The sequence below is a fragment of the Nicotiana tabacum genome, chromosome 16 (assembly GCF_000715075.1).
Source record: "Nicotiana tabacum cultivar K326 chromosome 16, ASM71507v2, whole genome shotgun sequence".
Taxonomy (NCBI): Eukaryota; Viridiplantae; Streptophyta; class Magnoliopsida; order Solanales; family Solanaceae; genus Nicotiana; species Nicotiana tabacum.
Window position 1 is genome coordinate 78,808,240 of NC_134095.1, and position 16,459 is coordinate 78,824,698.

General features: G+C 37.9%; 1 protein-coding gene across 4 annotated transcripts; it reads right to left on the reverse strand.

Moving 5' to 3' along the window:
- Positions 1 to 5,480: 5,480 nt before the first annotated feature.
- Positions 5,481 to 15,953, reverse strand: LOC107787259 (bidirectional sugar transporter SWEET1a). Of its 4 annotated transcripts, XM_016608807.2 has the most exons (6): positions 9,250 to 9,365; positions 9,109 to 9,145; positions 8,890 to 8,985; positions 8,455 to 8,734; positions 5,979 to 6,098; positions 5,481 to 5,866 (listed from the first exon to the last, which is right to left on the reverse strand). In XM_016608807.2, the coding sequence occupies exons 1-6, from the start codon at positions 9,290 to 9,292 to the stop codon at positions 5,690 to 5,692; spliced, it is 753 nt and encodes a 250-aa protein (XP_016464293.1). In that variant the 5' UTR covers positions 9,293 to 9,365; the 3' UTR covers positions 5,481 to 5,689. The 4 variants fall into 4 exon arrangements, 3 of the variants coding, with proteins under 3 accessions (XP_016464293.1, XP_016464291.2, XP_016464292.1); XM_016608805.2 differs by lacking the exons at positions 9,109 to 9,145; positions 9,250 to 9,365 and adding an exon at positions 13,656 to 14,059; XM_016608806.2 differs by having other exon boundaries at positions 9,109 to 9,363.
- Positions 15,954 to 16,459: the final 506 nt, after the last annotated feature.

Consider the following 16,459-nt stretch of genomic DNA (forward strand, 5'->3'; position numbering starts at 1 on the left):
GCGGGAGGGAAACAGCAACAGTAGTGGTATGGGCAGCTGGGACGGAGGTAGCATCAACATCTGAGTGGGTACTCGAAGCATCCATAACATCTATCATGGCCTCCTCTGGCCTAGCAATAGCATCCTCCTGAATAGGGAGCTCGGTCATAGTCTTATTATCACCAAGGGAAACTGAGTCTGTAGTATGCAACACGGCGGTATCAGTAGGCATGGAAAACGGAGCCTCAGGGACTATAGGATGGGCTGAAGTAGACGGTCCAGCAGTGGACGATGCAAGCAGCTTTGAGATGTCTATATTTGTACGTTCAACCAAAGCGCGGAGGAGTAATGATACCTCCCTCATCAGCGTGACCTGCTTAGCTTGGACTCGGCTTAGATCCGCACGTGTCTGAATCAACTCAGCTATAGTAGCACTCAATTCTGCCCGAGTCGCTATCAACTCAGTCATATTCTCTTGCATATCAGCTTGCAGTTGCTCAGATAACAGCTGAATGGTTGAGCTTAGAGGACCTTCCTTTGTTCGGCTCTAGTACCTGAGTAACATCATATGGCACTGGAGCTTTAGCTTCAATGTCATCATTCTCCTTGTCCCATTTTACTCCCATCTCCGTCAAGTAAGCCGATAGGGTGTTTGCAAAGAACAACCACCACTTGTAGTTCATCCTAGTACGATGCATCTGTTCGTGCATGATGACCCCCAGGTTGAGCGGTATCCTCTCAAATAAAGCACACAACACTAGTTCTCGGTGTTGAGGGACATCAATTTTGTGTTGGCATGGCATCAAGCGATTGCATAGGAAGCTTAGAACTACCCGTACGAATGCGCTCATGAATTCTTTGGCCAAAGAATGGTACTCCACACTCCTATGCTTCCAATCTGCATCTTTCCTGGTAGGGCAAAAAACAGACTTAATGTGTGCATAATCAGGTGTTTTGCACATAGAGTCAAACCTGTCCGTTGGTGTGTGTGGCACCCCTAAGAGGCCTCGATGATAAAAGGGATGGTACAGCCTGACGAGGTGACTAAGCTTAAATTCAAGCCCAACCTTCTTCGCAAAAAATCTCATCATCAGCCCTACTCGCCAAAACGATGGATGTATCTGTGCCAAAGTAACCCGATACTTCAGGTAGAAATCAAGCACGACCCTATCAAGGGGGCCTAGTGCGAAAGGGTATAAGTATACATGCAGAAATCCATCAGCGGGGTCAGTAATACCCTCTTCCGGGGAAAGCGCCTGCAACGCTGCCCCCTCGCCCCATCCGCAGTCTCTCCTCACCATCTCCAGATGTTCCCCTCTTATCGAAGACATAGTCTTCAGAGTAAACTCCCGCGGATCCTGAGAACTGGGAGTGGAACTCTCCCCTCCCTGACGGGCAGGCCCTGAAGTAGCAGTCATGACTATTGGTAGAATTGGCAAACTGAAGCAGGGACATTTTTGCGCTTAAGGTAATGAAGGACTCGATGCCAAGGCGGAAGGGTAGCTATCTAAAATAATGGGATCTTCCAAAGAAGCAAGAGCCGCCCCATGTATATGTGGGAAACAACAATGATTCGCCTACCCAGGATAAGCCTCGGGAGGCCAACAACCTCGGTACGGATCCCGAGGTGGTACCCGACCCTAGAGTTTTCCATCAAGAAGAAGTTAGGCCCTAGAGGGTCAGCAACATCGTCTCCAGTTCTGAGATGGTACCTGACCTCGAAGTTTTACCTCGAGAAGAAAAATAAGCACTTTGAGCTCCGTCCACGAGGGCTCGACCTCAGGAAGTCGCCTAAGTACGAATAGCCCCTTCCTCAGAAACCTGCCTACAACACCTTGAAAGGTTATCTACGTCAAGCTCAAAGTAAAAGCTCCAAGTGCCCGAAGATGAATTTCACATCAGTGCTCTATCTCCACGAGGCTTGAGGGCCCCGATGATCCAAGTTTATCGGACCACTTCAGGCTTGATTCCGGGAACAACGATAAGCTCAGAAAGGAGCCATTTCTGTCGACCAAAGAACGAAAAAAATATTGATGATCGTCAACAGAGGCATACATTCAACATCTCTGCAAACGCACAAGAGTATACAAGAACATGGCAAAAATCAAAAGCAGAAGTAAAGAAGATGTCTTCATATTTCATAAATATTGGCTTACAACGACCCTCGGGGGTCCTTATATACAATCACAAAAGCCCGCAAGGGGTCCTTATACGGGAACAAAAAAGTAAAGGGATACACACACGTGGTAAAAGCCTAGAGACTAGTCTACTCTCGAAGGTCCACCTCCTTCAACAAATGCCTCCAGGCACGCATCCTCAGAAGCCTCATCCCGGCCTTCCGCACTGATATCCCTAAAGGATAGGTCGAGAAGCAGGGAGGGATGAAAAAATGACATAACCCGCCAAAGGTCGAGGACCCTCACTGGCCAAGAGAACCTCGGAGAGACAGCAAACCTGGCGGGCATCGGCCTCGCTTGCACGGCTACTTAGAATCCACTTCTTGGAACATTGAGTCATGCAAGCTACCATCTCGGGGCAAAGTGCTACGTCGAGCTGAGGTATGAAGGTGAGCAGTGGTGTATAATTCGAGCCCCCCTTGTGAGCAGCGGTATATAACCCGAAGAACTTTTTATGAGCGAGGAAAGTTGACCCCCGTATGTCATCATCTCGAGCCAATAGGGACAGAGGCAGCAGACGTAACAACAACCACAACAGCGACAGGACGACATAGTCGTGCCATGCAAAGGGCTACGATACGACCTATCGGAACGATGCCAAATAACCTTGAGGTCGTAGACTCCAAACATGGTGATCAACAATAGAGGAAGATGGTAAGAGAGAAAAGGGTGAATAAGCAGATGAAGGCACTTGGATAGAAAAACAACGCCAGAACGCCCCCATTTATAGGAGATAACGACGCGGTCATCGAAGCCTTTGGAAGACTGACCGGTAGACGCAATTACTGCATTCTTGAATAACCGAATTGACGGCGGTATTTTCACCTTGTAGAACGGGAACCGACAGTGCATTGAATGATGTCGAAAACATAAGTTCATGGGATGTCCCAGTTACAGCAAAAACTCGCATCACAGGTTGCGTCATCGGTATGACTTCATCACGAGAAGCCCGAAGAGTCGGGTGTCAGAGTCGTTTCCCATCGCTTTGTTCTGGGAAACGCGGAGACTATCTGTATGTGGCGAAATCAGAGGGCATAATTTCTTGCTATCAAGTCACTTCAGAAGAATGTCTCGAGACCCCGCGGACGCGAAGTTGCGGCCGAGTTCCCTCCCTCGGGGCTCGTCAAGGCCCGACTCAAAGAAGACTAAGATCGAGGCTAGAGAAAAATAGGGAATTCCCAAGGCACACGGCTAAGTCTGACAGAGCCGGCCTACCCAGAGCCTGTATCGAGGCGTCGCGTCTAGCCGTCTCATCTCCATGCTTTTACAATTAATGCATGTTGTACCATAACAGGATTCCCCTCCTATATAAAGGGAATCCTTACCACTTTGTAAAGGGTTGTTGTTGCTCCAACCATTCTACACAAGATCAATAACAATTATCTCTCTCTCTCTCTCTCTCTTCTCTCTACTTACTCGCTCGAGACGACTCTTTCCATTTATTGCTTTCATACTTGTTCTTCTTTTATTGCTTGATATTGGCCATAAAGAGCCTTGTTGATTATATCCTAGCTGTTATTCCCTTCCCGGTTATCCCTAATAGCTCGAGCTCGAGCCCAGGCATTGACCTCGAGGCTTTCATCGATCAGTCTGAGGCCCGGGTAGCAAGCCCCTCGGTTTGATTACTGCCCCGTTTTAGCTTGTATTTCGCCAATTAAACTTCACATATCTAGCATCCACTGCTCTAACAACTGGCATAAAAATAGATCACGTATTTTTAGAGTTTCATTTACAAATTTAATTGTTATTACCATTTTCACGGTAAACATTATATTTTTATGATTGTTAAAGCTAAATTGTTTAGTTTGGTGTAAGGATAAAACCAGATAGAATCAAGAACCACAAAGTTCGTAATTTAATCGGTCAGATGAATAACTCACCAACCAGCCAAAAGCTAATTCAAGCATTATATATGTTTTCATCACTAAAGTTAGGTCGGCTAATGACCAAAAGCTTAGCCAAAATCAAAAGCACATTCAAATTAATATGGAGAACTGACCAAGAAAGCACAAAACTAAGCTGCATTGTCATCCACAATATTATATTGTCTAATCCTTTCCTACAAGATCCAACGATACAATTAGCTGCCATTTGTTTAGACTTCAGATTTGAGATGCTTTTGTTATGGTCTCATTCCTTGTTCCAAATCCAACGATTCCCTCTAGGCTTGATACAGTATGTGAGAACTCTTCTCTAAACCTTTGGAAAGGGAAAAATCTCAATAAAAAGGAAAAAGTTTAATATAATCAGGCCAGTCGAAAAGAAGAAGGCCCATGGTCTAAACTGCATTTGGGGAGTGTGATCACAATTTAACCAAAAATACAACTTTGTCAAAGATATCTAACCTTCATTAAACTTTTAAGAATAGGCTATTGACACGAGAAATCACTCTTTTCCCCTTGGTAAGGGATTGGAGATCGCCCTCGTCTAGGGTGGCAAAATGGTTTTAAAAAACAATTAAACACGTATATTATTTACTAAAAAATGGGTTGGATAATAATTTTTTTTAAAAACGGGTCAAATATGGATAAGAACCATATTATCCATTTAGAAAATGAATAACCAATGGGTTTAACTTCTACATTTGTAAAACCTCAAATGGAGTCTCCGAAAAGTGATCATATTCATGAAGCCATGGACATATTATGTTAACCTTTTTTTATGGGTCGGGTCGGATAATCTATCCGTTTTTCATTACCCGTTTCGACCCGACCCGACCCGACCATGTCCCATATCTGACCCGTCCGTCTGCCACCCCTACCCTCGTCCAACCAATATTATATTGGTTGCTTGCCCGACATCAACCTCTTCACCCACAAATTAAGTAGCAAGGGATTAAAATACATTAGCAGTCATGAATAGGCAAGACTTCTAATTCAGGCCCACAATGGGGTTAGTTGTGTGAATGAAAGATTTCAAATGTAGGTAAGATTACTAATCTAAGGAAGACTCAAAGAATACATATGAAAAGTTTGACAAGAAAATTAGATAAAATAGAAAAAGTAAAAGCTGCTAAATGTTAAGAAACTTAGGTCAAAATAATAATATAAAACAAGAAAATAGATGTAAGGAGAAAGAGATGAGAGATTCTTATTTCTTCCATGTATTCAAATGTATATAATGTGATACCCAAACCGTCTATTTATAGGATAATATTTAGGCAATACAAAAGAATGCCATGAACATGGTATTAACTATTGAGATCATGGGGAAAGATCATGGAGAATGTTATGGAGGTGTGGGAGTTACAACCATAATAGTAAGAAGTAGTGGGAGGTTAATGGAGAAGAATAGTGGAAGTAACTTCTTTAGGAGTTATAGACATCCACTATATAGTATAATATTTCATAACACTAAAAAGTTAAAAAGAAAATATTTATTACACAGTGATTGAACTTTCTCTATACTTTTGAACCTAACTCCTTTTTCATTTGACATTAGACTAGTGACCATAACTTTTGATCCAACCAGAGTTAAGACAGGATAATACTTTTTAAGTACAAAAGTTCAGAAACTTTGTGTACATATGAATGTTATGGATTTGCATTCTCATTTTGGATGTCGACTAGCTTCCCGTCTTGGAGTTTCCCAGTCCTCATCTGATCTACTGATTCATTAATTTCGTCTTTCTTGACTCCTTTTTTATCACGATAAACTACATATAAAATCAGCTGTGCTGCTCCTAATATAGTTCCGGCAGCATTTGGAACCTATAAAACAACACTTTTGTGAGATTTAATCTTAAGATTTGTCAATGTTATTAACTTTCTGGTCATGAAATGACCTAAGTATAAGTTACTGAATAAAATAAAAGCTACTTACAAAAATGAAAGGGTCCTTTCCAAGCAGGGAGAAGATTGACCATGAAGTACTGTTGATGAAAACAGATAGAGACAAGAAGAACGGCATGTACTCCACGCTTTTAGATTTGATCACCAGCCTCTGCCAAGGGAAAGAGAAGGAATGAAAGAAAATAACGTAAAAGAGTATCTTATTTGTTTCTTTCTTTTTTTCAAGCCACTTATTTTATCTAAATTTGTCTAATTCATTCAGATCATGTACATAATTGTAAATCATTAATGCTTGTACTAAATGAATTATGAAGGTGACTCTTTACCACCACCATCACCGCCAACCAGCTCCACTATCAGCGACCATGCATAACTATCACTGCCAGTCATTTCCACCATACAACCATCACACTGCAAACACACTTCCATCGCACAGGTACCACCCCTAACCACTGCCAATCTCCATCACACAACCACCACCACAACCCAATAACAACCACCTCCACAGCCAATCATCACTGGAAAGCTAGCTTTCACTTATGGCCACCACCGATACAACCACGTCTGTCAATTACAACTGCACAACCTCCACCAGCCAGCCAGCTCTATCAAATACAATAAATATTAGGCACCACCTCTCAACCATCAGAATCGACCAGCATCACCGTCAATTTCCACTATTACTAGCTTTTAGAGCGTGCTTAATCAAACAATTTTTACAACACCATGTAAATTAAGATTTTCTTCAATATTTTGTTAATTATTACTTAGTATTCTATTTGAATTTAATAATTATAAATCTTAAAGTAAATTTAAATTAAACACATTCAAGTGCTGAGATAAAAGACATCCTTAAATATTTAGTGCTCAATTTTAGAAGAAATTATTTTATAGTAATAATTAAATATGTTTTCAAATTCAAATATTGTAAAAACATGTAAATAAAATCAGTGATATAGTTACCAGAGACTGACAAATAGACTGACATATATAAATTAGCCAACCAATGACAAAAGGTGAATAAAATGCCTAAAACTGGCAACACACGCAAATATATATTATAAACAAGCATACCTCTTGTAACCTGTCCACAGGGGCGGCTTAACAAATTCGGTGGACTAAAGCAAAATTTTACCAAGAGGCCTTAAAATTTTCTTGAAAAAAAATTTCATATATATTTTTATTCAAGTCTATTTTTCTAACTAATCTCTAAAAGTCAATTAATTTTTAATCAAACATTTTTTCAATTGACAATATAGCTAATTAACAGATGTGGATCTAGAATTCTAATTTGATGGGTTCAACCTTCAAAATTATGGATTCAGAATCTAATAGTTCTTATATTTCACATATATATCTATGTTCCATATAAGAAGTATAGAATTCAGTTGAACCCGTAGCTCTAAGGCTACATGTGCCCAGCTAATCAATCACATGGCTAAAAAGTTCTCTTACCCATTTTTTATAAAAATCTTAAACTAATTTTTATCTTGAGATATTAAATAATTTTACAGAAAACTAGTCATATCACCTACTATTAACAATAATAAAAAAAGGCCCCAAGCCTTTGCCTTAGTGGCTTTGGCCTTGAGCTCGCACTGCTGTCCACAACAAAATGACCAATCAGTAAATAAGACAACCTACATCTAAAGGTGAAGAAAATGTCCAAGCACACGAACTTAAAAAGAACAGATCATGAAGGATGACAAACTTAAAATTTTCTTACTTTTAGTCTATGTTGCTCAGACTCTCCAAAAATATTGTCGGGTGTGTATCGGATCCTCCAAAAGTAGTATATTTGTGGAGAACCCGAAACCGGCGCACAGTATTTTGGAGAGTCCGCGTAACATAACTTCTAGTACCCTATTGAGTATAATTACTTAGTATTCTCTCCGTTCCATTTTATGGGATACACTTTTATTTTTAGCTTATGAGATCTTTTTTTTTATGAACTATTTATCTCTGTTTGGACATAGATTTTGACTACTTTTTTTCAAACAAATTGAAAATATTGTTTGTTCATGGAATTTTATCAGTTTTAAAAAAAAATTGATCTAGTTCCACAAACTGGTTTGGACCAGTTTTTTGGTGAAACTTTTTCTTCCATTCACAAAACTTCAACAACACTTTTTTAAGTAAAATGCATGTCCAAACACAACTTCAAACCTCCAAAATTATTTTTCAACACAACTTCAAAAATTCTTTTTTCAAATTTCAACCAAATCTATGTCCAAACGCTAGCTTAGTCTAAGTATCTTTATTTTACCCTTAATAACATGACTTGTCGGGACCCACTTGATATAAAAGTTCATTGTTTATGGGTAGGGAAAATGAAGATATATGAAACTCCCACCATTATTCATTTAAAAAGGTATGTTTGGTGCTTTGCATATATTTGGCTAACATATCAAAAGTGTTCTTTAATTTATTAGATTCCATACCTAGTCAAACACCTTCACATATAATGGGACGGAGGAACATGCATGTGTAAGAGAAAGAGTACTTACCATTACAGAGAGAGGAGAACCATACATCATAATACAAGCAGCTGCAAAAGCAAAGCCACAAAAGAGCTTCCTTCTATTGCCATGAAATGCCAACATGGAAACCAAGGCCAGACTTGAGAAGATAGAAAGAACCACAAAGAGGTATCCGCAGATCTTGGCCTTCCCTTTCTTGGGGGAAAATATGAGGAAGATAAGCACGTAGGTTGCCTCCAGGCCAATGCCTATGGCACTGATGACAGTTACCAGCAGGTTGTTTGGTGACACAAAAGGTAAACTGTACCTGTTTGAATCACCAAAAGTCAGATTCCTAAATTAAACTCAATAACTTCTCAAAGAAAAGTGGAAAAACAATGCTAAACTTATTTTACACAGAGTATTAATAGGAGAAACATTAAAGGTTTTCAAGTTACAATGGAGCTACTTAAAGAAACTTACCAGGCAGCGAGCAAGCATTGGAGCAGACTTATTAGATAAGGCATGCAAGAGAACTGTTCTGTTGATTTCTTCCTAATAATCCTTTTGAATGTAATCCTGTATGTAGTGTCAAAATTTGATCATTTAGTCACTTTTAGCTTTGATGAGGAGAAAAACCAAATAAGAAGACAAAAATAGCACGCGTAAAAAAAAAGAACGAAAATTTTGAAGAATTCTTACAAGGGCGCCATGAAGAGTAATAAACCAAAAACATCTCCTATTCCAGGGAAAAAAGAAAAAAAGGAAAAGAGTATAATAATCAATATCCAGAAAAAAGTAGGAGTAAGCACAAGAAGATGCATGGACAATGAACAATCCCACCTAAAATTCCGAAAGTAGTGTGGAGAATTTTGATGTCTCTCATCTCTCTTCAAGCTACAAAACTGGAAATGAGCATATGATGCAGGGCTTGCAAGTGGTTTCTGGGTTTATATATGTCTAATGTAGACCCAAAAGGGGCTAATTTGTCTTTTACTTGCATGATTTGCAGTAGCAATAGTATGGGAGATTTGGTCCTTTTTTAATAAGCATTTGATATTCGGAATTCACTGGTCTGACGAATACATACGCATCCATTGTTCCATTAAAGGGTAAACGCTCCTTATCAGGATTTTTTCACATAATATTTTCCCACTATATCTTTCAATCATATATGTGATCTAAATGTTTGGACTTGAAAACATATTTTGAACTTTAGCTTTTCCGTTGCTGTAATATATTTTTACTTTTTCCTTCAGCATTAATTTTCTATACTTATATTATGGAAGAAATAAAAGGATTTGACAAAAAAAAATAGGAATAGTTCAAGTTCAAGCAGCACTTTGTGAATTGCTATTTCCAGTTAGTTTGGAATAGTGCAAAGTACTAGTACAGCTTTCATGCGCAATTATCATTTCATATACTCAAATATGGTTGACCTATACCAAAAATCTTGTCATTTTATCTCAAGAACTTGTCCACAAGAATGCATACTTTGTAAAAAACATGGCAATTAAGCTCATAAACACATAGATTATTGAAGTTCTCAAATCTAATTATCACAAGCTTATGTTTAATTCAATGTAGAAAAATGCCAAGCTAGTCATGTGTTAATTTACCACTAACATTATGTTATACTATTTGCTCAATTGAACTCCAATCTGATCAACTTGATCGACTCTTTAATGACTCTAAGACAATATACAGCTAAGGGGTTAACAACCCATGAAACTAATAAATTTTAACTAGTAATAATATGATAGGATTCACAATCTGCGATGCTAAAGTCTTGTGTCAAATCCAATTTGATTTTAAAATCTGTAAAAACACTCACCTGTAGAAGTTTTCAATCACTTCTTTCAACCATAATGTTAATTCATTATGAACTCAAGTTATAATTACTTGAGTCTTATGTTAGATAGGATCAGAAAAGAGGTTATTCGCGACAAGGTGGGTGTGGCCCCTATTGAGGACAAGATGCAGGAAGCACGACTTAGGTGGTTTGGTCATGTGAGGAGGAGCACAGACGCCCCGGTGAGGAGGTGTGAGAGGTTGACATTGGAGGGCCTACAGAGAGGTAGAGGTATGCCAAAGAAGAGGTGGGGAGAGGTGATTAGGCAAGACATGGCGCAGCTTCAACTGACCGAGGACATGACCCTTGATAGGAAGGTATGGAGGTCGAGAATTAGGGTAGTAGAGTAGGTAGTCTAGAGTGTTCATAATAGTAGTATTGGCATGCAGTCTCGCTTTCTGTTGGTAGTAGATTTTTATGACTAACCATTGTTTTCTTTCATTGGTGATTACCTTACTATCTTGTTGTTTTTATTCTGCTTTTATATGGCTTTTTGGTATTGTCCCTTCTTATCTATATTTTCATTAATGTGGTGCTTATGCTTTCTTGAGCCGGAGATCTATTGGAAACAGTCTCTCTATCCTCACAAGGTAAGGTAAGGTCTGCGTACACACTACCCTCCCCAAACCTCACGGTGTGGGATAATACTGGGTATGTTGTTGTTGTTGTAGTCTTCTGTTAAATTTACAAGTCATCTGGAGCCCAATATGTCAAAGCAACTTTGGGTGAAACCCAAGCCAAGGGGAAGAAGAACAGAAGAGTTTGCTTTAATAGGGGCCCAATCCACCCAAGGTTTTCTCAAATTAATGTTGAATTTCGTTGGCCATGGATAGTAAAGTTGAAGAGGGTGAGAATAGGTGGACCGGTACAATAATAATCATCTAGGTATTTATCATATAGCAGAAATAGTCATGTTTCTACAAGTTCATAGATAGTGTATCTTGAAGGAAAAAATCCATAAAACAATGAGATAAATAACTTTAGTCATCTTATAACTATTTTTCAAAAAAGAAAACTACTTTTCCAGGTATGGGTATTTTCATTATAGAAGGTTCTCGTATGCCATGAGATTTGATAAAATAAGGTTCTCATTTGCACGTGAGTGGGAATCTTGCTTTCTTCCTTTAACTATAAATGTATAATCACTAAAATTTTCTATTTAGGGGGAAAAAGAGATTGACCTTTAATTAAACGCTCAAAGCCTCACCTCTCTTTTGCTTCTTCAACATCACTGGATTCAGAGAGCATATAAGAAATAAAGAAAGGAGATTTATTGGCGGTTGATATTTATTTCACTCAACCTTATCTTCCGCTTAAAGTGGAGCAAAATCAGAAGTACTGAAAACTGTTCTAATAGAACTTCGTCATAAAGACCAAAAAGCATCCGCATTAAGATATTCTAAGAACAAAAAGATACCCACTAATGGAAAATTGTATTAAATATTACCAATAATTTTTGTTTTCTTCACTAAAAAAGAAAAAGATTCCACTCTGTATTCCATGCGCCACTATCCTCTCTTTTACGTGCAGTCCTTTCTTTTTGGTTTAATGTTTAATGAATTTGTAGTACCTTTGTGGAAGGAGAAAAAAGTTATATTAGGACTACTTGTTAATTTGATTCAGGAATATTTCCAGGAGGAAAAATGTTGCAATCTCTAATTAGTTCGAATAAGAACAAACGGGCAAGTGAAGGTGAATGAAACGAATGAATAAGATGAACTAAGTTGCTGGCACCATTAGGAATGGATCACAATAAAGAGGGAACAAAGAAAAAAAGATGAGGAAAGTAGAAGAAATACAAAGTGATTAATCTTCTCCAGGACTACAAGCAAATCATCTTTAAATCAAATACTCTATCTTTTCAAAAGCATTAGTGCTTCTTGAAAAGACAAATGCGAGTTATAAATTCTATCATGGCTTACGAATATAGGTCAAAAGTTCACCTCCACCATGGCCACTGATGTCTCCCAATCATCGTTAAACAAATTGGGTTTTTGGATCCACATAACAGCACAAGTTCAAATAACTTAACTTTTTAATCTCGTATTAAATATTTGTTTTTGTTTCTAAGTTTTTTGATATCTTTAAACACAATTCTTTCATGAATTTAAAAAAATTTATCGATTTTCATTTGATTTCCTGTTTAAATCAACTTTTAAGACATAGCATATATAGAAAAGGGCTAAATCATGTTACACAGACTAATGTGTCATCTGTAAAGACACGGACACATTAATCCCGGTACTAGCTCACTAAGACAAATCAGAGTCTACTCACTCAAATTACAAAGGATCTTGAAAGATAGCCGAAGCAACATAAATAAAAGAAATAAGAAGAAAAAAGGTAATTAATATGAAGCAATCTCAAAGTACTTGCATAGGATGTCAATTAACGTTGATAAGACCACTTGTTACCAAGTGACATCCGTGCATAGGATTTGTCTATCGTACCTTGTTGTCACATTGAGGTACTAACACCACGCTCTTAGGAATTGCAAGTGACTACTTATTTAGAGATGTCTTGTGTAGATTGCTCATTAGTAGTCAAAAAAGCATCGCACATACAGAAACAGATCAGATAGTATTTAGAACATGGTTGAGAAAAGAACTAGCAAACTTAATACTAGCTCAACCCCCTACTGCTACGCGGTAAATGAAGGTTAAGGCTTTAAACACCCTCTAGGTACCGCAATTCAGTATTGTGGAGGGCACAAGCAGAGGGATATTAAAGATTTCTACAATGTTGAGGTGAATTTTGGTTTTAATGATGAAATCCTTGAGAATTGTAAGAATAAACATCTAAGCCCTATCTGGGGATATTCCCAGTATGACTAACTTAGAGTTTAAATACTATAAACATGAGTAAGGTCTGGTTAACATTAGTTTAAGTGTTGTGTTGTCCTGTTTGACCAAGTTTTGCTTGGTTAAAGAAGTATTTGAGCTAAAGGAAGAATGACAATTCAGGGCTTGATGAATTGAGAACTTGAGGAAACTGAATTAATTGGTATTTTCTCTAACTAGCATGATTTAAAGTCGAGAGTTGCATGGTATAGAAGAAATCCGAAATTAAGACCTTTCTGCTCAGCCTAAATACTGCATTTTAATTCCTTTAAGTTTTTTTAATATATTTCAAATATGATAATATTTACCATATAGAATAAATAAATCACTGTTAAAACTTGGAACAGTAAGGACTAAGGTGCAACGGCATCAGCTAGTTGTAATATTTGACAAGATTATGATCTATGACAATGAATTTCATAAAAACTTAATTGATATTAAAAATTTAGATGGGAAAGAACAACAGACAAAGAAGGTCTGATCCATGTAACGAACATCCAATGAGAAGATAGTGAGGGCAAAACTGAAGACAGGATAGTGAGAAAACAGTAGTGTACCATAATGTTATTAGCCAACGAGAGCTTTGCCCCGAATGCTCCCATCCACATTTCTTCAGAAGATTCGGCTTTTTGACGAAATTTTCCGCTTCTGAGGACCCTCTCATGGCTGTAAAACTCCGCATAATTATTTTTAATCACAGATCCAACAGGAATGGACTGGGTTATATCGATAGTGCCTGGTACAAAACGCTCCATAAAACATAATCTGGTCAAGCTTGGTGCCACTTGGTTAAACCCATGAAGAAAATCGAAAACTCAACTTGGTCGCTAACTATAATCTTTAAGCTCTCACTTAACTCATTTCTGTACAGGCTTCAGAACCATGCATATTCAAGTAGCTATCAAGAAATGGATATTATAGAAAAATATTTCTATCGCTAGAATCTCTAAGAAACCACGGCCAGCAAATTTCATTCGACCTCACATAATTTTAAGTGTCCATTTAAACACCCTAAAACTCTATAGATTTCCTTCCTCTGTGAGTGCTTTGTATCTTTAGCTAAGAACTCATGGACACTATTTCCTATTTGGATTGAGCTACAACCAGGTATTTTTTCTATTCCCTTGTCTCTAGTAGCTCTACGGAAGTTCAAGGCATCCTGCCACCGCCCAATAGAAGAGCTTAAGTTCATTATCAATGTCAAATAACTTGGGTTGTTAGGCTCTTGCTCCAGGATCCTCCGGGTTAAGGACTCTAACAACTCCCCATTTCCATGAATTTTACAAGCAGAAAGTAAAGTGGCCCAAATGACTGCGTTAGGTTCCAAATGCATGCTCTTAATGAAACTCAGTGCTTCTTCAAACTTTCCAGCTCGGCCAAGAAGATCAACCATGCATCCATAATGATCAATCCGTGGTTTAATGCCAAACTTATTCACCATCTGGTCAAATACCCTTTTCCCTTCTTCCAGCAGCCCACCGTGAGTGCAAGCTGACAGAACAGCAACAAATACAACATCATCCGGCTCTACTCCTTCCAAGCACATCTTCTCATAGAGTTCTAGGGCGTCTCTGCAGTGCCCATTCACTGCTAATCCTGATATCATTGTAGTCCAAGTAATTATGCATTTCTGAGCCATGCTTAAGAAAACTGCTTTTGCATTTTCCATATCTCCACATTTTGCAAATGTATCAATTAAAGCATTTCCTAGTGGGACTGATACGTCAAATTTGTTTTTTCTTATAAAAGAATCAATCCATTTTCCATGCTCATGAGATCCCAAATATGAGCAAGCTGAGAGTATACTAATCAAAGTGGTCTGATTGGGTTTGCAACTCCCATCGATCAACATATGCTGAAACACTGAAAGAGCTTCATCAAACATATGGTTATTTACATATCCAGCAATCAAGGCATTCCATGAAATCACATTCTTTTCTGGTATTCGGTCAAACATCTTTCTTGCTGATTGAAGATCACCAATTGTAGCATATCCTGACACCATAGCAGTCCAAGAGATTACACTTTTCTCCGGCATCTCATCAAAAACAGCTCTAGCAGCTTCTATGTTACTTAACTTTACACATCCAGAAATCATTGTGTTCCAGGAAACATCATTTTTCTCCGGCATACGCTTAAAAACAGAACGAGCCAACTCCATGTTCCCTGCCTTCAATAGCCCAGCAATAACCGAATTCCACGTAACAACATTCCTCTCAGGCATAGCCTCGAATAAACAAAGGGCACGTTCTTGATCACCATGAATCATATAACCACCAATCATCGTGTTCCACGAAACAACATCCCGATCAAGCATTTCATCAAACACCTTCCGAGCTGAGCCTAAATTCCCACCACATTTAGCATAAAAATCCATAAGGGTATTCTTAGCAAACACACTAGACTCAAAACCCAACTTCACAATGTGACCATGCATTACTTGGCCAGCTTCCAAAGACTCAAAAGACTCAAAACACCTCAAGAGAAAAGTAAATGTAAAACTATTAGGTGTAATATTTGATATCCTCATGTTATTATAAGTATATAATGCATATTTCAGTGTCTTTCCTATGAAGCATTTAATCAAAGTGTTGTATACAATAAGACTAGGATTTTGTAATGTTTTAAAAAAGTTGAGTGTATAGTTAAGTGATATAAGGTTTGAGGATAAAGACATAAGCTTAGGCACTATAAAGTTGCTATTGATGAGGCTATTTACAATAATCTGAAGATGAGTCTCTTTCAATTGTTTGCTAGTTTTGCATTTCTGTAAAAATTGGAGCAATTTTTCCTCCATTATTTTCTCTCGGTCTTGAAAACGGAAAAGGTTCAATACGGGTAATACAGTTAATAGAGTGGCAACAAAAGGGGGAGGGAGTTGGAAAGTAAACAAAAAAACTTTGCATTTTTAGGACCTCGTTTCTTTAAATCGGTATTTTAGGACCTCGTATTTTGCTTAATTTAAAATGTTGTTTTTATATATTGCGCATATTTAAATTTTAACTTGCATGAAATATGAGATGTGTTATAAAATAATAAGAAAAGAAGAGTATTGCAAAGAAAAATAGAAAGAGAATTCTTATTGATTTTGGGATGATTTATAATGGAATAGAACCCTTTATAGGGGAAAAGTGACTTAAACACAAAGGTAGCCCGCTTAAATTATAGATATTCACCTTAAATACAATTTTATTTATAACACTCTCCCTTAAATGTCTATTCAACAGATAATGTACCTCGTTAAAACCATAACCAAAGTAAAACCCCGTGGAAAAAAATTCTTGTAAAAGAAAAAAATTACACATATCTAACAATACGCCTTTTTGTTGCCTCGTTAAAAATCTTGCAAGGAAAACCCAGT